Raw genomic sequence first — 22,976 nt, forward strand, 5'->3', positions numbered from 1 at the left:
ACAAATGAATGGGTTCCTTTCTGGAACTGTCGGTTGTATTACATTGGTTTCTGGGTCTTTCCTTGATGCCAGTACTACATTGTTTTGAGTACTGTTGCTACTTAGGAGGAGGGAGTTTTGAACGTGAGAGACGTTGAGTTTTTTCAGGACCGTTTTGGCTCTTCTGTGCCCCTTGCATTTCCATTTGAATTTTAGAGTCACCCTGTCAGTTTTTGTGTGCACCCACCCACACACACATATGAGGCAGCTGGAAGTTTGATAAGGATTATATTCAGATCAATTTTTGGAAAATCTTGCCATCTTGATAATAGGCCTTCCAGCCCATGAACATGGAGTGTCTTTCCAATTATTCATAGCTTCAGTTTCTTTCAGGAGGGTTTTATAGGTACTTTTAATAAGCTTATTAGTATTTTATTCTTGATGCTATTGCAAATAGAACTGTTTTATTTTTGGATTATTGTTAGTATATAGAAATAATTGATTTTTCTATGTTGAAATTGCATCCTACAACACTGTTCAATTCACTTACTAACTATATAATCGTTTTGTGTGTGTGGATTCCTGGGCATTTCCTATATAGAAAATGATGTCATCTATAATCAGAGCCTGGGCTAGAGCCTCCAATACAATATTCAAGTGGCAGTAAGTAGATAACCCTCATCTTTCTGATGTTAGGGGGAAAGTACTGAGTTTTTCATTATACATTAAGATGTCAACTATTGAGTTTTCATAGATGGCCTTTATCAGGTTAAGGAAGTTCCCTTCTATTACATTTTTCATCATAAAGAGGTGTTAACTTTGTCAAAAAAATTTCACTTCTGTTGAGATGATTATATTGTTGTCCTTTATTCTAATAATACGGTCTATTATGTTGACTTTTAGGCTAAATCTCATTTTGGTCATGATATAGGCCAAACTTGAAGAAAAGACATTATCAATACACTTGTATTTTCACTAATCAAGTAAGGAAGTGGTAGTATCAAAAGAAAAGTACTGATGTACTTCAAAAATGCCCAAGATGTTTTTTCGAATAAAAACAGACATAAGGAGGCATAGATGCATTTTGGCTTTATTGGCCCTAAAAGACAAGGTATTATTAAGAACATAAGTTATTTGGCTGCTTCACCTTGTACTGAACTGTTCTGAGGGAACTCACTTGGAAAGGGAGGTAACTTGCATGGAGCTCTTGGAGCTCACAAGTGGGCTCTCTATTTTGGGGCCTGGTGGTGTGCCTTCCTTGTGAGCAGCAGGTCACTCTCTGGCTGAAAGATAGTATTTTCTCCCCCCACCCCATCCCCCAATGAAAGAACATCCTTTATTAGCTCTTCAGTGATTTTCTTTGCCAACAGTAATGATAAAACTGCTAAATAGGCTGTAGGCTCAACATTTAATTTCTGTGAAATTCAAATGCACAATTTCATTCCACAGTAAAACAGATTCCAGTTGAAGCCATGCTGAGTTCTTTGCTCACATGACCCTTTAAAATAGCAATTATACCCACAAGAGCCAACTAGGTCTTTCTAACAGCGGAGTTTTTTTTTTTTTTTTTTTAAGCTCTAAAAGGCTTTATGGATTTAAAATAACTCTTCAGATGAGGTTACAGGAAAATATAAACAATGATGGTCTGTTTCTCTGTTAATGATACTGACTAGTATTTTTATTACTGTAAGGCAACAATTCATCCCTAGCAAACCAGTGAAAAGAAACAGACAGACATATTCATTCTTCCTACAGCTTCCTGAGTCCGCAGGCTGGCTTCTTAAGTAAGTGGTGGTGACGGTTTAGAAATCTGATCAGGCCTAAGTACATCTGCTAAAGTATGAAACAAATACTGCATGCAACCGTCATGCTTAGGTAAATTTTTAAGAATTTCTTCAAAATCACAATCCTTCACACTTTGCCCAAATGTGCAGTACTGTGCAAAAACTAACAAGTTCTTCAGACTGCTGATCTGACGGTGTGCATATTAAGAGCCATGAGTATTGTGTGCAATTATTTAACCATTTTTGGCATTAAAGCAGTGCCCCAGAATACTAAGCATGCCCTGAGTCTAATGTGCATCTTGTTACTGACCTTCTACATCATTAGAGCTTTATAATGCCAAAGAAAACCAAAACAAGAGCAAATAGTCCACACAGGAAAAAAAAGGCAAAAAGAAAACCATGATTATTATCAAAAAAGGAGTTAATAACATGCTTCCCAAGGAGGGGGTAGGCAGATGGGAATCACAGGGAACTCAGGTAATGCCCTTCCTCCACATTTGGAAGTTTGCTTTTCTTTTCCCTATAAATAATTTCCAGTAATCTATTTCAGATTAACCACAGAAACAGAAAATATGCCTGTATTTTGAAATTCATTTAGATACTATTTTTCTCCACAATTTTGAGTCTATAAAAGCTATCAACAGTGCAAACTTTGTGTGTCACTTGAATCATCTAAGACTAGTGATACAGCTGACCCTTGACAACATGGTTTGAACTGTTACAGGTCCAATTATACAGGGATTTTTCATTAAACAGATATCACAGTACTACATGATCCATAGTTGAATCCACAGATAGATGCAAAACCTTGTATACAGGGGTGTGACGATGCACATTTTCAACGGTGCAGAGGTCAGCACTCCTAATCCCTGTGTTGTTCAAGGGTCAACTCTGTGGCTCTTACGAAGTCCAGGAGAAGCACTGGTTCCAGTGTCCGTGCATATGACAGCATGGTACCTACCGTTCAGCTCTGGCTGTAACCCTGCTGTCTGTGTAGGCTCGGTTTTTAAGGAACTAGGAGGAGCATGATTCAGAATGCACACTGTATATATCGGACAAGCAGCTTTAAGAAGTAATTTCAAAGACACACACTACTATGCTCTCTGTTCAGGCAGATTCGAGTGCCACTGTTTTGTTTGTTTCACTATGGCTTAAAAAAAAGGGGGTTTTTTTTAGCCTAGACTTGGTAAAGACAAAAACTGTCTAACTTTTTACATTTTTAATGGGGAAAAAAGAAAGCTAGCAGAATTGAGCATTGCTCTCACCAAACTCTTACACTGCTGGAGCCAACAGCCATCTTCCTCCTCAACATGAAAAGCACCTCTAAGTCCTAGAGCTAATGTTGTGCAGGACCTAAACACCAACAGCTAGAAGGACACTCCAGAGCAAGCCACAGCCTCGAGTCTCAGGAAAGCCAGCTCTGCCAGCCACAACAAGTTACTGAGAAACTAACCTGTTCAGCTGGCTAGAAAACAAGGACCCAGTGCATCAATAATATTATGCCCTGAAGGATTAACCTTGGATAACAATATTCTGTTCATTTCTTTAAGAATCAATATAAAATGCCCAGCTATTCCCACTCTCCTCCCACCCTGAGAACAGCCACCATGGCAACTGAGGACTCTGAGAAGGGAAGTTCATGTCCTGTACTTCCACAAACAGTATTCTAAACCAAAAGAGCCTGGAAATTCCAGAAGGAAACAGGTATTGAAAACCACCTCAGAAAAGCATCCCAACGATGGAACATGTCTGAAGGACAGGAGCCGCCACTTCAATACAGGTTTCCACATCAGAGTACTAAGGCCTTAGAGCCTCCAAACACACTCTAAAGACTGCCCAGAGAAGCACCGCTCCCAGCACAGGCTGGGGCCTCAGAAGCCAGTCTTCATCTCAATTTCTTGTGACCAATCATTAACTCCTGTGATACTTTACCTACCATCTACTAACACAAAAAACAATGGTCTTGGGCTTTAACTGGAAATGTCATTTGTCTCATTAACAAGGGATTTACAGTACCTTCTGCATCGTTCATGATCCTAAGCGTTCAACTATTAAAAGTGGTTTGCTGGCTTTTGTTCTTAAGGTCATATAAAATGACATGTGTGTGTAGTACCCACGTGTGCTTAAGTGCCAGAAAACTGGTATTTTCAAGTGTCAAAAGGGCCATGCACTCTACTCCACAGTATAACCATTATAGATCATGCTCAGCCCTGAAGAGTGTTAGCCCACAAAGCTCTTTGAACATATGCTCGTTAAAATTCACTGACTTACATACAACCGTCCATGCAACATAAGGAGAAACTGTGCCACATGGAGTATCCCACTGGACATGTACTTAGAGCTCATCCACAAGATTAAAATACAAAGAGATTGTAGGTGCACACCCAGGCAGAGGGAAATGTCCAATCTGGGAACTTTTCTCTCAGAGCATCCAGCTGGGAGGATCTCTTGTCTTCCCCAGAAAAATAGTGGGCAGCAATGGCCACAGTGACCATTCCTTCAGGCTGTTCTTCCAAGACCTGCAGGAGAAAGTTAATTAGTTCTCTAGCTGTAAGGAGGCAGAATACTGACTGATTTCAAGGGTCTTGCCAAATACCACCTGGGAACCTGATCAGGGATACCAGCGATGCTAGGAGCTTCCCACCTGTACTTCTATCCAGAAGTGCCATGTGGAGGCCTGGAGTCCATGGGAATAAAAGACAAAGTAGTCCCCTCCTTTACTTGTGACTGGGGTGCCGTTGCCGAGAGACCACTGAGAAAGCGTAGCCCCTTTGTGGGTTCGAACATAGAATGACATATGGCTTGGTCCTGTAGGATAAAAGGAAGAACAGTTAAAACAACCTTCTAAAAAAGCAACAAGAAAAACAACCCAAACCAGACTACGAAGTTCATGCTTCACCACAATAAAGACACTCAGTGCAAACCTAGTGGAGGGCTTTCAGTCTGGATGTTCATCATGAATCAACAAAGGTAAGCAGTGAGGTGCAGAAAAAGCACAGAGTTCATAACAAGAAAACTTGTGTTTACATCTTGGCCCAGGCATTTAAACATACAAGAACCTACCTACCACTCAGAAGCCCTTCTTCAGAAATCTACAGAATAACTGCAAAAACTACAGCAAAAGAGCACTGAGGATTTTAGTGGATCCACATATATTGTATCAGGACAAATACTACTGTAAAGGTGGAAGACTAATGTGCAAATGCTGCCTGTAACACGCAGAGGGAAAGGGGAAAGCAGATAAAACTGTTGTGTTGGCTTTGCTCTTTTCAAAAGTTTCTGGCACTTAAGATTTATATTTTTGTTTTCATCGCCTATTTAACTTTTTGCTATTTGTATGCCAGTTTTTGTGGTATTCTTATCAGCTTATATCATAGAAAAAGGAACACAAATACAGCAAGTAAAACTCAAGTAATTATAAATACTATGAGACAGTTGCGACTGCAAGTATTGCTCATAAAAATAAATGTGAATAGACACAACCCAGCTACTAAAAGAAAAATGTAGCTTAAAAAACTAGACCTAACCACATAGTGTATCCCAAGATATTCAGAAAGGGTAAAAATAAAGAACAAAGGTTATTTCAGGCAAGTGGACAGAGTCTTTAAAAGATAAGGAAATATTACAGATGAAATCAATGAAATAGACAATAGAACAAACCGACCTAATAATCAAAAATCTGTTTTGTTTTTTTAAACTTAACAAGACAATCACTCAGTAACCTGACTGGAAAAGAGCAGAGCAAACACTAGTACACACAAAGATAAATAAGAACCGATTCAAACGGCTGATTCATGTCAATGTATGACAAAACCACTACAATACTGTAATTAGCCTCCAATTAAAGTCAATAAATTTTTAAAAAACTACCAATAATAGAATTAAAAATGACACAACAACAAAAAAGATAAATAGGAAAAATAAACAGAAGAAATTTAAAAAATCACTGCATAACCACTATTATCTCCGTAAGTTTGAAAACCTGAATGAAATAGGTACGTTGCTAGGAAAATACAGGTTATCAAAACTGAACACAGAGATAATAAAGCTAAAACAGGCCAATCTCTCTAGAAAAAGAAACCACCCTCAGAAAAAAAAGCACCTGGCCCAAGGGGTCTCAGAGGAATTCCAGCCAACTTTTCAACAGAACAGTTCTAATGCCCCATAAACTGCTGCAAGACATGAAAAGTAAGGAAAACTTACCAACTGTTTCTATGATCTGTAACAGTCACGGTGTGTTTACATTTATAATGTATACCTAAATTGTTAAAAACAGTACCAAAAATACTGCAGACCGGGCATCATGCATCACATTAAGAAAATACACGATAACCTAATACACCACAGGAGAAAAATCCAATGATTATTTTTATAGATGCTAAAAAAGATTTTCACAAAATTAAAACCTATTCCTTATAAAAACATTGAAGGAATGGTAAGTTCTGAATGCTTATTTAACATGATAAAAAATATACACTCTTTTAGTCCTAAAGTCAATATCTTACATAACAGGAAAACACTAGAGACTTGTGACTGGGGTGACTTGATTCTTGTGTCAAGAACCAAGTCAAACACAACAAACACTTGTGACTTGTGACTTGGTTCTAATGTCAAGAATAAGGCAAGGATGCTTATTTACACAACTGTTCTATATTAGAAGTATAGGATATAGTTTAGACAGACCAGAGGCATAAGAGTTGGTAAAGAAAACTGTATTTACACATGATATACAGTAGTTGACAAACTATACCTGAGGTCTGTGTTAGTATGGCTCTTGGGCTAAGAATGGTTTTTTCGCTTTTAAAGAGTGGCTAGCAAAAAAGGAAAGAATCTATAACAGAGACATACAGCAAAGTCTACAATATTTACTATCTAGCCCTTTACATTTTAGCGGTTCTTGGTATACCTGGAGAACATTAGTATCAATGATAAACTAAAAAATATTAAAGATTCAGTAAGATAGCAAGATGGATAGGGTGATTCAACATTACAGTGTCAGTTCTTAATTTATAAATTTATAATGACCCTAACTACAATAATTTTATATTAGAGAATACTAAAGTTCTAAATACTAAAATTAATAAGCATGTAAAGAATGGCAAGGAAAACAGTGAAAAGGATCTTCACTCTCCTAATGATTAAATGATTAAGCTTCTATAATTAAAAAAATGTGGTAACTGGTGCACAAACAGACCCACGCACATACCACCAATTTTCTTTTTAATGATTTCTTAACATCTGTAATCACAAAAAACAGGTCAATAGATGTGCAATCTGCCTGTCAGGGACCTGATTTTTATTGGAATTCTCCAAACTGTGCAGGAAGGAGAGAGATTTAAATTTTTCTGTGCTTCCTTTTTACAGGCTAGCATTTAAATAAAAACCAATTTATTGGCATGAACAAGAAAACCAGTTGGTACAAAATGAATTTATTCCTAATTAAAATGTTAAAGCCCAGAAAAGGGAAGTATTCACTATAAGAGGTGTCAGCTAGGGCCCTTACCTCTTACAGGTGCTGCTCTCCACTGCTTAACAAGCAAATCCTACTATTTCACTACTGCCATCTTGTGTCCTCCAGCTTCCCTTATCCACTAGATTGTCAAGTCCCTTCTGTGTTAAAACGGAATGAACTGTGCCTTCACACAATAAATGCAGTTACTTTTCACAATTGATATGATGGCCACTGGTCACCAAAAAATACAAAACCCAAACAGACTATGTGCAGAAGAGAAAGTTCAGAAGGAAGTGGGCAAAGCTGAGGGATATAGAGTCAAAAATTTGACAAGAGCACCAAAGTGACTGACTCAGTAAGCAGAGTCTTCAACAGATGGTGCTGGAACTGAATATCTATAAGGGAAAAGGACCTTGACCTCTACCTCAAGCTATACACAAAAATTAATTCAAGGTGGATCCTAAGCCTAAACATAAAAATTTAAAGCTATAAAGTTTCTAGAAGAAAACAAAGTCTATCTTCATAATGTCTGGGTAGACAAGCTTTTTTGGAAGACACATAAAGCATTAATCCAGAAGTCTCATCAGAAGACATCATTAAGAAAATGGATGGGCAAGAAAATCTGGTAACACTGTATCTAATAAAAGAGTTTGTCTAGAATATATAAACTCCTCTAAGACAATAAGCCCAGTTTTTAAAAGGGAAAAAGACATGAGGAAACAAAGCATATGAATGGCCAATGTGTTCCACATCGAAAAGTGTTCCACATCTTAATTACAAGAGGAATGCAAGAGATACTACCACTCAACACCTATAAGGAATGATAAAATGAAAAAACAAAAGAAAAACCAGCAAATTCAGGAAGAATGTAAAGCAACTGGAATTCTTGGATACTGGTAGGAGAGAAAAATGGAAACAAAATTTTTAGAAAGTTAAACATAAGTCTATCCTATGAACTAAACAATTCCACTATAAGAGGTAGAAAACATATTCCCAAAAAGCTTTTCCTAAGAATGTTATAACAGCTTTATCCACCTTAGCCCCAAACTGGAAAGAGCCCAGGTATCCATCAGTAGGAGAGTGATAAGCCACGAGACAGTCTGACTACTGACTGATACACTGACTACTAGTTAGCAGTGGAAAGGAACAAAATATTGATAACTTAACAACACCACAGCTCAATCTGAAATACATTATGCTTAACTGACCAGACACTGAATATTACATACTGGATGATTCCATGTGTACATACGAAATTCAAGAACAGGCTAATCAAATCTCTTAATGCAGAAAACAGAAAGGTGCTACTCAGGCTCAGAGGACTAGAGTGTAAGGGAACTTTATGGGGTGATGGAAATATTTGTGTTTTGATAGGTTATGTATGATTTTATCAAAACTAATGGAACTGTGTAAGATCTGGACATGTCAATGTATGTAAACTAGGCCTTATATACAGAAATATTCATTATATATTTTATATTTATATATGAATGAATAAAAATAAGAGGGAAAGTTATGTTTGAAGATACTTTTCACTCAAAGTCCTAGGCAACTTTCTGTCAGTCTTTTTTAAACTTCATAGTTAACGTACAGAGTGAACAGTAGCAGAAACTGTTAAAAGTGAACTTCCTGTATTAGGGTTTTCTAGACAAACAGGATATGCAGAAAAAGTGAATTATTTTACAGAACTGGCTCATGTGATTGTACAGGCTGGCAAATCCAAACTCTGCAGGAGGCGCAGGCAGGCTGGAGACTCAGAGAAGAATTAGAATCCCCAGGACTTGCTGGCAAAACTCCCCCTCCTTGAAGGAGGCAAGTCTTTTTTTTTTTTTTTAAAGGCTGTCGGCTGATTGAACAAAGCCCACCATGGTTATGGAGAATAACTTGCTTTACTCAGAATTTACTGATTTAAATTAAACGTCAATCCTATCCAAAAAATACCTTCACTAGAAATAGCTAACATGTTTTTTTTTTCCCCTCCTTGTATCTGGATACCATCTTAAAAAAAAAAATTGCCATATGTAACTCAACACAATTGAGTGCCCATTAGGCGGTAGTAGTATTTACTGGGCACAGAGACTAGAAAGAAAAATAAAAACACATCCATATCTGCCTCCCTTGAATGCTAGTGGAAAATCAGACATGAACTAAATAACCATGACACAAGGAGGTCAGTGCTACAATCGAGATACGTACAAAAGGCACAGAATAGATGGCAGTTGCTCAGTCTGTTAGAGACAATGAAAGAGAGGTCTCAATAATACTGACATTTTACCAAGAGAAGGAACAGTGCCAGAGAGAGAGAGAGAAGCAGGAAAACATCACTCTCACCAAGAGGCAGTATGTGATGATGGAAATGAGCACTTGGATGCAGCTAAGGAGTGCATAAGGGAAGTGCTGAAAAAGCTGAAACAGGTACATATGCCAGATTACCAAAGACCAAACATGCTCTCTCCCAAAAAATTGGGGTGCATTCGGCAAGAAATCATAGAATAGCTCTTTTAAGTAGGGAAGTGACATGATCAAATATACTTTTGCAAAATAATATTAGAAGACTTCAGACCACCATTTGAAAAACTCCAGGACCTGACTACTGGTTCTAAACATGATAAATATACCAAGAAAGGTAAACAAAGTCAAACTATCTACTAATGCCAGGTCAAATGCCCTTACGATCTACCCGACAACAAATTCTGACAATGAAAGTTTTTTACTAAGGCTCCTTAAAAATTATTAGCTTCAATTACTTTTAGAAACACTGTAAGCACTCAAGTTGCTGATCAAAAATAAGTCTGAGGAGGGGAAAAAAAAACCCACATGTAACATTAAAAAGCTTAAGAGGTGAAAGAGAGAGAAAAGTAGCTGACTTATTCACTGCTTCAGAGGTCAACTTGACAGAATTCCAGGGAGGGAAAAACTGGAGATACTATGTTATAAAATGTCTGTACCACCCATGAAGCAGTATAGTGTTACTTGAAAGTTAACTTATTGAAAGCTTGAAACCACTGAAAATAATGTTTAACAAGTATAATTAAAATGCTAATATATCATTAATGCAAAATTTAGGGTTAAAGAAAGTAGGGAAAACCACTAGGTCATTCAGGTATGACCTAAATCAAATCACTTATGATGATACAGTGGAAGTGACGAATAGATCAGTGGGGTTAGATCTGGTAGAGAGTGTGCCTGAAGAACTATGAGTGGAAATTAGTAACACTGTACAGGGGGCAGTGACCAAAACCATCCCCAAGAAAAACGCAAGAAGGCAAAGTGGTTGTCTGAGAATGCTTTACAAATAGCTGAGGAAAGAAGAGAAATGAAAGGCAAGGCAGAAAGGGAAAGATTCATCCAACTGAATGTAGAGTTCCAGAGAACAGCAAGGAGAGAGAAGAAGGCCTTCTAAAATGAACAATGCAAAGAAATAGAGGAAAACAATAGAATGGAAAAGATCAGAGCTCTCTTCAAGAAAATTAGAGATATCATGGGAACACTTCAGACAAAGATAGGCACAATAAAGGACAGAAATGGTAAGGACCTAACAGATGCAGAAGAGATTAAGAAGACAGGGCAAGAATACACAGATGAACTGTACAATAAAGGTCTTAATGACCCAGATAACCATGATGGTGTGGTCACTCACCTAGAGCCAGACAGAGCCAGACATCCTAGAGTATAAAGTCAGTGGGCCTTAGGAAGCATTACTACAAAGTTACTGCAAATGATGGAATTGCAGCTGGGCTATTTAAAACCCTAAAAAATGATGCTGTTAAAATGCTGCACTCAATATGTCAGCAAATTTGGAAAACTCCCTGGTGGCTCAGCCGGTAAAGAATCTGCCTGCAATGAAGGAAACCTGGGTTCAATTCCCGGGTCAGGAAGATGCCCGGGAGAAGGGAATGGCTACCCACTCCAGTATTCTTGCCTGGAGAATTCCATGGACAGAGGAGCCTGGCAGACTACAGTCCGTGGGGTTGCAAAGAGTTGGACATAACTGAGTGACACTTTCACTTTCAGCAGCAGCCACAGGACTGGAAAAGGTCAGTTTTCATTCCAATCCTAAAGAAAAAAATGCCAAAGAATGCTTAAACTATCACACAGTTGTGTACATTTCTCATGGTAGCTAGGTTATGCTCAGAATCCTTCGAGCTAAGCTTCAGCAGTACGTGAACTGGGAACTTCCAGATGTACAAGCTGGGTTTAGAAAAGGCAGAGGAACCAGAGATCAAATTGCCAACATTCATTGGATCGTGGAGAAAGCAAGGGATTTCCAGAAAAGTTTCTGCTTCATTGACTACACTAAGGCCTTTGACTGTGTGGATCACAACAAACTGTGGAAACAAACTGGAATATTCTTAAAGAGATGGGAGTACCAGACCACCTTAGAACCAACAGTTAGAACCGGACATGGAACAACTGACTGGTTCAAAATTGTGAAAGGAGTACAACATGGCTGTATATTGTCATCCTGGTTATTTAACTTAGATGCAGAGTATATCATGTGAAATTCCAGGGTAGGTGAATCACAAGGTAGAGTCAAGGTTGCTGGGAGTTACATTAACAACCTAAGGTACATAGTTAATAGTTTAATGGCAGAAAGTAAAGAGGAACGAAAGAGCCTCTTGAGGAAGGTAAAAGATGAGTGAAAAAGCTGGCTTGAAACTCAACATTCAAAAAACTAAGATCATGACATCTAGTTCTATCACTTCATGGCAAAGAGAAAGGGAAAAGATTGAAGCAGTGACAGATTTTCTTTTCTTGGGCTCCAAAATCACTGTGGACGGTGACTGCAGCCATGAAACTAAATGATGCTTGCTCATTGGAAGGAAAGCTAAGACAAACCTAGACAGTGTATTGAAAAACAAAGACATCACTTCGCTGACAAAAGTTCGTATAGTCAAAGCTAAGGTTTTTCTAGTAGCATGTATGGATGTGAAAATTGGACCATAAAGAAGGCTGAGTGCTAAAGAATTGCTTCTTTTGAATTGTGCTGGAGAAGACTCTTGAGAGTCCATTGGACAGTAAGGAAATCAAACCAGTCAATCCTAAAGGAAATCAACCCTGACTATTCATTGGAAGGACTGATGCTGAAGCTCCAATACTTTGGCCACCTGTTGTGAAGAGCCGATTCATAGGAAGAAACCCTGATGCGGGGAAAGACTGAAGTCAGCAAAAGAGAAGGGGGCAAAGGATGAGATGGTTAGAGAGCATCACCAATTCAATGAACATGAATTTAAGCAGACTCTGGGAGCTAGCTGAAAAACACTACCATCAAAAACATTCATAGTACTTCAACACCAGAATACACCTTCAAGCTCACATGAAACATTGACCGAGAGACCATCTCCTGCACCATAAAACACACTGCAATACATTTAGAACAGAAGTATAAAGTATGCTCTTAGACCCCAGTGAAATTATGCTAGAAATCAATACTGAAAAACAAATGTTAACAAAGTAAAGTGAACCAGAATTTTAATTTATGAATAGTGCTTAGTGGGAAAAATACAGTATTGAAAGCATACATTAGAAAAGATGACCTAAAATCAATACTCTTAAAGCTTCCATTTTAATAAACTGGATTTAATTTACTCTTCTTTTTCTAAACTGTAGAAAAAATAAGTAATTAAAAACAGCAGAAATAAATAAAATAAATAAAAAATAAAATTGTAATAGGAAGTCAAGACCAGTTCTTTGAAAAGATCAGTAAAACCAATAAGGCTCTAGCTAGGCTAAGAAAAAAAGAGAAGACATAGATTACTAATTACTAGATTACTAATCTCAGAAATCAAATAGGTGACAACACTACAGGATGAGCCCATGGACAGTAAAAGAATAATGAAAGAATATTAGGAACACTGGAGGCACCAAAATTTGATAACCCAAATGAAATAGACCAATTCCTTCAAAGACACAATCTGCCAATACACACACAAGAAAAAACAGAGGATCGGAAAGTCTTTGCTTAAACGAAACTGAATGATTAACAACCTTCCAAAACAGAAAGAACCAGGCCCAGGTGAGTTCACTAGTGAAATCTACCAAATATTTAAGGAAGAAATTATACAAATTCTCTACCATTTCTTCCAGAAGATAGGAGCAGAAGGAATAATTTCTAATTTTGAGGCCAGCATCACCCTCATACCAAAACCACACAAAGACATTACAGGAAAACTTAAAGATCAGTATTACTTCATAAACAGATGTAAAAATCCTCAACATAATATTAGAAAATCAAATCCAACAATGTATAAGAATTATACACTACAACCAAGTGGAATTTATTCCAGGTATACAAGATTGGTTCAACATTTAAAAATCAAGTGATGTAATCCATCACATAATCAGGCTAAAAGAAAAACCACAAGGTCGTATCAAAAGACAGAAAAATATTTGATAAAATCCAACATTCATTTACAATAGAAACTAGCAGCAAACTAAAAACAGGAACTTCCTCAACCTGATAAAGAACATCCACAGAAAATATCCTCCTCAGCTAATATCATACTCAGCTGGTAAGAAAGCTTTCTCATTAAGGTCAGGAACAAGGCAAGGATGACCTCTTACCACTCAGTTTCAAAATCAAACTAGGAAGTCCTAGCTGATGCCACGAGATAAGGAAATAAAAAGTATAAAGACTGGGAAGAAAGAAAGAAAACTGCCTTTGTAAATGACATTATCATCTATGTAGAAAATCCAAAAGAATCAACCAAAGAAATCCTGGAACTAACAATTATAGGTTACAGGATACAAGGTTAATATACAGAAGTCAGTTGCTTTCCTATATACCTATATATAATGTAAATAGCAATACTATTTACATTAGCACCTCAAAAATTACATACTGAGGTATAAATCTCACAATATATGTACAAAATCTATATGAGCAAAAGTGTGAAACTACAAAAATAAGATACAAATAAATGGAGAGGTTCCACATCATGGATCGGAAGAGTCAATAACGATGTCATTTTCCCAAACTTGATCCATAGGTTCAATGCCATTCCAATCAAAATCACAAAAAGCTATTTTGTGGGTATTGCCAAATTGATATATGGAAAGACAAAAGACAGGCAATAAGCAGTATACTGAAGAAAAGTAAAGTCGAGACACTGACATTACCCAACTTCAAGAAATACTATAAAGCTACAGAAATCAAGACAGTGCAGTTAATGGAAAAAGAATAGAGAAACAGATGAGTAGAACAAAATAGAGCCCAAAATAGTCCCACACAAATATAGTCAACTGATCTTTGACAAAGGCAACTCAGTGGAGACAGGATAGTTTTCAACAAAAGGTACTGGAACAAATGCAAAAAAATCAATCTAGACACAGACCATATACCTTTCACAAAAATTAGTTCCAAACGTATCACAGACATAAGTGTAAAAAGCAGAATTTTAAAACTTCTGGAAGGTAACATCAGAGAAAATTTAGAGGCCTTGGGTTTGGCAATGATTTTTAGGTACAACACCAAAAGTGCATTCCAGTAAAAAAAAAAATTGGAGTTCAATAATTTAAAACACTTATGCTCTATGAAAAACCCTGTTGAGATATGAAAATACAAAGTGGGAGAAAATATTTGCAAAATACATGATAAAGGACTTATACCCATATATAAAGAACTCTTAAATCTCAACAATAAATTAATAAATGGACAAAAGATCAGAATAGACACCTCACCAAAGAAGTTATACACATGGCAAATAAGTATGAAAAGATGCTAACAACGTATGTCATTACATTCCCTAATGTGGTGGTAGTAACGAGATACCACTACACATCTATGCTGCTGCTGCTAAGTCGCGTCAGTCGTGTCCAACTCTGTGCAACCTGATAGATGGCAGCCCACCAGGCTCCTCTGTCCCTGGGATTCTCCAGGCAAGAACACTGGAGTGGGTTGCCATTTCCTTCTCCAATCTACACATCTATGCTGCTGCTGCTGCTGCATCGCTTCAGTCGTGTCCGACTCTGTGTGATGCCATAGACGGCAGCCCAGCAGGCTCCCCCGTCCCTGGGATTCTCCAGGCAAGAACACTGGAGTGGGTTGCCATTTCCTTCTCCAGTGCATGAAAGTGGAAAGTGAAAGTGAAGTCGCTCAGTCGTGTCCAACTCTTAGCGACCCCATGGACTGCACCCTACCAGGCTCCTCTGTCCATGGGATTTTCCAGGCAAGAGTACTGGAGTGGGGTGCCATTGCCTTCTCCACTACACATCTATAAGAATGGCTAAAATCCAAAACACTAACAGCACCAATGCTGGTGAGAATGCAGAGCAACAGGAACTCACATTGCTTGCTGGTAGGAATTCATACTTTGAAAATGCTTCGGCAGCTTCTTACAAAGGTAAATATAGGCTTATTGTACAGTCCAGCAATTGCACTCCTAGATATTTATCCAAATGAGTTGAAAACTTATTCTATACAAAAATCTGCACATAAGTGTTTATAGCAGCTTTATTCAGAATTGCCAAAAACTGTAAACAACCAAGATATTCTTCAACAGATCAGCAGATAAACTGTGGTACATTCACAGCAATAAAAAGAAATAAGCTATCAAGCCATTAAAAGACATAAAAGCACCTTAAATGCAAATTACTAAATAAAAGAAGCCAATCTAGAAAAGGTACCAAGTAAAATTCCAAGCTATATGATAATCTGGAAAAGGCAAAACAATGGATATGGTAAAAGGTCAGTGGTTGCCAGAGGGAGTGAGCAGAGAGGATCACCGAGGGGACTTGAGGGCAGTGAATCTGCTATATCATATTTAATAATGAATACATGACAATTCGCATTTGTCACAACCCACAGAACTGAGCAACACAAAGAATAAGGACCTTTGTTATTAATAATGTATCAAGGTTGGCTCATCAATGATAAGATATGTTCCATACTTAATGCAAAAGGAGAATAATAAGGTAAGCTGGAGGGTGGGGGGCAAACATGGGAAATCTTTGTACTTTCTGCTCAAATTTTTCTGTAAACTTTCTAAACTGCTCTAAAAAATAAAGTATTATATTTTATTTTAAAAATCATAACTAGCTTCAATTGCTTTTAAAAACGCTTAAGTTCTTCCTAAGTTGCTGGTCAGTATTATAAATTTGAGGAAAAAATATACATGCGTATTGAAATTTTTAAGAAGTGATAGAAGAAAAAAAACTATCTGACTTACCTGTTGCTTCAAAGGTCAGCTTTATGGAATCCCAGGGTGTCTGTTCTTTGGATACAAGTCTGAAATGAGCAGGTTCTCTTGGAGAAACTTCTGGGGCAGGAAGATACCAGTTTTTCCTATTTGGAAAGGTAACTTCAATATTTAAGCTGCTTTATTGACTAACTTCTAGCTATAACTCATGGACACACTCAGAATATAACAAACACATAAACTCTGATGGAAATGATGATAAACAATGTCAGTTTCTCTGAAGCCCAGGTTATTATGTAGTAAAACCTTCCTGAAGTTAAGAACAAGGATCCCAGGTGATCTGAGTTCCATTACCCATACTATTTCTTCTCCTCCATTCCTTCAGTGCCAAACCATTAAACTTCCCAGAAATAAAACAATTAGAAACTGATGCTTAGCTGCTTGCTACCTGTTAGACCAGTTAAGAGGGCTACCCTTTGTTCAGGTTTCTAGAGGAAAGACGTACTAAATTTGAAAAAGCAAATTTTGAAGGAAAAAAAAAAAACCAAAAAACTCCTGAGTGCTTTATCTGTAGTGATATTAGAGCTTTTGTAGAGATATAAAAGAAAATAATATAAACAACACTCAACTTCTATGTTAACCAGTTTAAATAACAGAGTACCGACATAGTGACAGGAACTGAGAACACACTAACCCCTAACTTAAAGCAGAGAAGTAGTGAGCCAACCTGATGAGGAAGTGCACAGGGAGGTACCAAGGGAAACCGCAGAGCGGGGCGTTCTCCTCACAGTCAGCTCGGACGGTATCATTGATTTCGGGAATGTGAGGTGTTATGTGAGACATGCCGGTATAATCAAATCCATTGATCCATACTCCAGAGTCCCGTTTAGCTACGTTTCCATCCAGATCGTGAAATGTTCTAGTTGTATGCTGAGAAGAACAAGCCTAATGAGGAAACTACTGTTTGAACTCCTTCACCCACATCCCTGCCCCACATGAACAAAAATGACTAGGTGACAATACCAAAAAATGCAGAGGCTACCGAGCAACAGGAACCCTCACGCACCAGTGGCACCAACACTTCAGGAGACTGCTTAGCATTGCCCCGTAAAGTTAGCGTGCACATACCCTTCACGCCCACAACTCCACTCCTGAGTGTGGGCCTTAGAGAAGCTTAAACAGGGTACAAGAGTGTTGGTTCTGCACTGTCTGTATTAGCAAAAACTGGACACAACCCAAATGTCCATTAACAGTAGAATGGACAAATAAATTAGGGTGTCATCCTAGAACAGAAGTCCAGCAATGAAAAATAATGAACTACAGTGACACAATTCAACCTGGAACACTGATAGGCTGTTGGGCAATAAGAAGCAAAGTCACCAAAGAGCGTTTATGGTTTGGCTTTATCTATAAGAAGTTCAAAAACAGGCAAAACTTATATGTTGTTGTTTAGAGATTCATACATATGTGGTACAGTGATGGTTAACTGCAACCTTTAAGATAGTACTTTGGAGGGTGGTAAGAGGGAGAGGAGCAAGAGAGCTGGGGTTAAGAAGGGAACACGAGGGTTTTCTCAGGTGCAATTAATGACCCTTTAATTCAAGATGATTGTTTTACTATTTCTTACAAATATACTGCTATATTTGTATTTCATACAAATTTTTTTGAAAACCAACTATTTCAGATTTAAAACACATGAACACTAAAACTCCTAAAGGTCTTAAATACATTCTAAAAGAAATACACACACACACACACACACCCCTTTCCCTTTCAGTCTGTTACATGAAGCTAACTCATGTGCAAAGAAAAACAGAAATCACAGCTCACCACTAGATGACAGGCTTGTGCCTAACAGAATGAAAAGGCACCTTGCTCCATCCTGAATAGCTCTATTGACAGCAGAAACCAGCCTGAAGAATATCAAATTCGAAAAGAAACAGTACAAAGGGCAGGGGTAAACCAAAGCCCACAGGCCAAATGGCCTGCTACTATTTTTATAAAGAAAGCTTTACTGGAACACGGCCACATGCATCTGCTGGTATTGTCCACGGCAGCTTTCACTCTGTAAAAACAGAGACCGCATGGCTGGCAGAGCCTAAAATATTTATTACCTGGCCCTTTATAGGAAAAATCTGCCAAGTTCTGAAACTGGGGAAGAAGAGAACCCCAAAACAAATCAAGACAGGAGTTTTTTAAAAATAATAAAAGTCTAGCTTCTCCTAATGACTAATGATGTAACATCAGTCACATAAAATGGATCACTGTGTCCTACAGGTCTGTAAACAAGGAATAGTTGACTCTTCCTCAAAATCTCTCTTATATTTAAGTTCAAACGTATTATTATTAACTTACTCAAGTCTTTGAATAGTAATCTAGGTTATGACTCTTGGCTTTTCTGTTTGGCCACTCCATGCCCTCTAACAAAGAATGAAAGTAAGATGACTTAAGTTCTTTTTCCTCTTTTTTAAAAGCTCTAAAAAGTTTGCAGAAAAACCTGAATCTAAGAAAGTTGTCAATCTCATTCTATTAATATCTAAGTTGTTATACTTTCACTATCCCATATTACCTTGAATATTACCTAAGATCAATCTTACTAGCATTTTAAATAATCTGTTTCCTTTTGCCAGTTGATAGGAGTTCAAGTTTTTACTCAGTCTGCAGACAGCTTTACAATCTATACTTCTAACAGTTCATTACTCCATGACACATACATGCTCTCGTTTTTCTAAGTACATTTTTGTAATTTGAACAGTAGTAAAAACAAACAGAGGTTTCCATTCAGTCCCTTGGGAGAAGGGTTTCTAGCTGATCAGAATGCCTCTTGATGGTCAATCTTTTCCTCACTGCCTTACACAAAATAGTCAAGGTACAATTAACAGGTCAACAGTAGAAAAGTCAGTTATGTGTTTTGAGCTTTACTGTTGACTAGTGAAGCTCTAAACACCATAAGCCTTTCCTGTCTAGACTCTCAAATAGCTCACACAAAATCACTCTTACCTGAAGAAACACTCTCTTTGGCTTTGGACTGGCAGAGTTGGAGCTGTACGGGAAAAAAGTTCCACTGCAAACAAGGAGGAATGTAACTGTACATACCAAAGTTAAACTTAGCATTGTTCTTTTTGTGCTTTTGGCAAGGTAGATGAAGTTAATCTAAAAACACAAAAACAGAAAAATTACCATTGGCAGGAAAGTGGTTTTAGTGACTTTCTAACAGGCCTTGTAGCAGATAATGAAGGACATGTATCAGCATGTGCTAACATAACTCCAGCTTCCAGTACAAAAGGCACTAATTATAAGGGATTTCCATCACAAGTCAAGAGTCTAAATAAATGAGAGATGCCCCTATCTGCATTGATGATGGCTTCTTGAAAGGCAGCCAGACAGTAAGGGAGATCAGGGAAACTGAGACAGGGTCTCTGCTCAGTCAAGAGATGAGAGCATGTACATCTGTCAGTCAAACCATGGCCTTACTTTATTTCTGATTCTATCAATACTCTGTAGCCAAAACTGTACAGCAGACAACTATTTAACTGTACTAGACATCATGACATGTTTTTATTAAAGAAGTAACCCTTTATGCAAGTAAGCAGGCCTATTTCAAAACAAAACTAAAGTTCTACTTGTAATGCTTTCATAACATGCCCAGGTGCTGCTGCTGCTGCCGGATTCACCCAAATGCGCATTCAGATGCGCCTTCAAGACTGCCCGTGAAGCTGCATGTAAGGGAGGACTGCTATAAAAGTAGTTCTGCACTTGAAACTTACACAATACCATAAATCAACTTTTAGTTCAATTGGAAAAAAACCAAAACTCTGAAAACTGAAACAAACTAGGAAAATAAAAGTCATTCTGCTCTTTTCATTGCCGAGTTAACCAAAGCCAACACAAAACAACAAATCTGAACTTGGGCAGGAAAAACAAGTAGCTCAGTCTCAAGATGGGCATCCTGAAAGTCCTAAATATATTAGTTTCTTAATTGCAATAAATCACTGAATTAAAGTTTTGGGGGACACACAACTCATAGAATATGTTCACAGATCCCTTAGGGGTTCTGAAGGAGCCACTCCAAAAAACAATGACCTAATCCCAGCTCCCCTCATTGGCTACCCTCCCAGGGTCGGTCAATAAAAAGAAAAGTGAAGAACATAAAGGTGAAAATATTTTTTTGAGATGAAAATGAAAAATTATTCATACCAAGTACTCAACTATATGAAACTAATAGAGAGATTTTATATCTACAGTGTAACATGCGCCATCCAGAGTAATCTCCAGCAAAGGAGTACTGGCCTTATGTTTTCACACTGGAGCCAGAAAGGAGAAAAAGTACCCAAGGATTTAGGGTAGTGAGTTAGCAGAACACAGTTTGTTACCCTCTCTGTCCCTCTTCCTCCTAGGAATCACAATATTTAAAATGTGGCTCCTTAGCACAGTACCGAATACCCTGCCACAAAATGAGTTTCACCTCCAGTGGAAGGCTGGTTAGGTTTCGGTACAAAGTCATGTGGGTCCAGATAAAACCTCCCTGTGGTTCCTGTCATTCTCCACCTAGAGCTGTCCTACAGCTTCCGGTTCGGCTATAGTTCCCACATCCACATTCTCTCTTCTCCAGGTTATGAGGCTCATCTTCTGCCTCTTCTGTCCACCTTCTGGAAGAGGTTTGGTTAATGGTGATAAATGAAAAGGTGATCACAGAGGGAGAGAAGGAAGAAGAGAATGGCCTAAGTAACAATGTGTCTGGATCCCACTGTCTTAACTGTCACTATCTTTTGTCTTAAATATTATATCTGATATGGTTCCGAAATGGGTGTGAATGAAAATGAAGAGAAGCATGAGAAGGGACTATGGAATGTCCAGTGTGTACTGGCTTTTTCTGTTTCTCTCTGACAGTTTCCTCCTGATCCCCCTCCTACCAGGAGTCTCATGTAATCAATATAACCATGACGGCCCCAGCATGGGATAACTCCCAGAAGCCTGTTAACCAGTCATTTGACGGCAATTTAATTGCTTTCTAGCAAATATAGTTAATAAATCCCCATAGACTTAGAGAAAAGCTTTCAGAAGTATGCATTATGGTTCAGTTCTTCACTACCCAAGGGGAAAAGGCTCACTCTATTAAAAAGCCACTATCTATACCACAGGTACACACAAATAGGAGTGAAGAGAATGGTAACCCACAGCATCAAAGAGCAGCAGTTATCTCACATTATAATGACAATCAAATTAGAGCTTAAAATATTCCAAGAGGCACCTCCAAAAGCTTTCCTAATAAAATATAATTTAGAAGATAATAACTTTAATCTAGTTGTTCACGGTTTCAAAGATTTCCATGCTTTGGGGTCACTCCCAGTTTCAGGGTTCATTTTGTCCCCAGTTCATATGGAACTGATCTGAAATGCCCCACACTTTGATCATCTTTTATGAGCCATCAAGAGCCTTCACTCACGGAAGATGATTTAAATACATTTGGGGGGTAGAGGATCCAGTTCATAACTTCTCTTACTCTAGATTAAACCTAATCTACATATGATGACACTACAAACTCCTTTAATTCTCACAACAGCCAACCTATCAAGAAACACAGAGGATTTAAAGGCTTAACATTAAAACCAAGAGAAGTAAACCTTGAACAAAGAGCACTTTAGAATTTTCCATCCATCCCTGCAAATACCAGTAAAGACTTAACCATAGTATTAATGGTAAAAAAAAAACAGTTCTGTGTATAAGAATTACTCTACAGGGCTATAGACACAGTCACATACACTATTTATTGGTGATTTGAGAGAAGGAAATGGCAACCCACTCCAGTATTCTTCCCTGGAAAATCCCATGGGTAGAGGTACCTGGCCAGCTACAGGCCATGGGGTCACAAAAGAGTCAGACACGACTTAGTGACTAAACAAGGACAACCTGTCTATTGAAGGGACTTCCATGGATAGTGCTGACCATGCATGTGGTATTCTTATCTCTGGTTCCTAGATCTGAGTCTTCACATGAGATGCCTTTTACTGTATCGGTGTCAAAAGCTCACTGTCATTTCCATGGAGGAAAGAATTGTAAGAGTCATAACTATTTTTTCTGTTTTGTCCCCTAGCCTCAAGTCTCAGAGTATAACTCCAGGTATTCAATGACTATGTCTTACTCTTAGGAACTGCAATGAAAAGAACCACAGAACTGGGGAGTGCTGACACCACTCGAAGGGCAGAGCTCTGCCTGGAGCTTGCTCCAGCAGGGTGGATGTTATCCACTCTGCACCATTTCTTCCCCCTCTCCCCTGTAGAGTCCCAGGGAAGAGAAGCAGGCATGGCAAGGCAGGACTCTCTCTCTGCGGGCAGAACACAGACAGCAAAATGACAAGAGCTGTGACACGTTCTTATTACTTGGTAAATGAGCATGCTTGGGTGCTTTAAGTGTGTCACTCAAGGACACAGACTCAACTAGTGACCTTGGCGGTGCCAGCAATGAGGCGGGTGAATGACAGTGGAAAAGTCCCCATCAGAATGAGTCTCCCTTCACTGGCTCTACCAGCAACGGTGAAACTACCACGTATTTATTAACACTTGCCTCTAGTCAGTAAGTTCAAAACACAGTCTAAAAATTCACCACCAAGCAATCTCTACCAGT

General features: G+C 38.2%; 1 protein-coding gene across 2 annotated transcripts in view; it reads right to left on the reverse strand.

Moving 5' to 3' along the window:
- Positions 1–1,053: 1,053 nt before the first annotated feature.
- ERMP1 (endoplasmic reticulum metallopeptidase 1) overlaps positions 1,054–22,976 on the reverse strand; it is a 58,550-nt gene continuing 36,627 nt past the window's right edge. For both annotated transcript variants that reach the window (XM_070375857.1, XM_070375856.1), the window contains 5 exons: positions 19,353–19,505; positions 17,080–17,282; positions 16,383–16,498; positions 4,408–4,571; positions 1,054–4,282 (listed from right to left, as the gene is read on the reverse strand). In XM_070375857.1, the coding sequence (XP_070231958.1) occupies positions 4,118–4,282; positions 4,408–4,571; positions 16,383–16,498; positions 17,080–17,282; positions 19,353–19,505 (801 nt within the window). In that variant the 3' untranslated portion in view covers positions 1,054–4,117. The remainder of the gene's footprint in view (positions 4,283–4,407; positions 4,572–16,382; positions 16,499–17,079; positions 17,283–19,352; positions 19,506–22,976) is intronic.

The sequence above is a fragment of the Bos mutus genome, chromosome 8 (assembly GCF_027580195.1).
Source record: "Bos mutus isolate GX-2022 chromosome 8, NWIPB_WYAK_1.1, whole genome shotgun sequence".
NCBI classification, from domain to species: Eukaryota; Metazoa; Chordata; class Mammalia; order Artiodactyla; family Bovidae; genus Bos; species Bos mutus.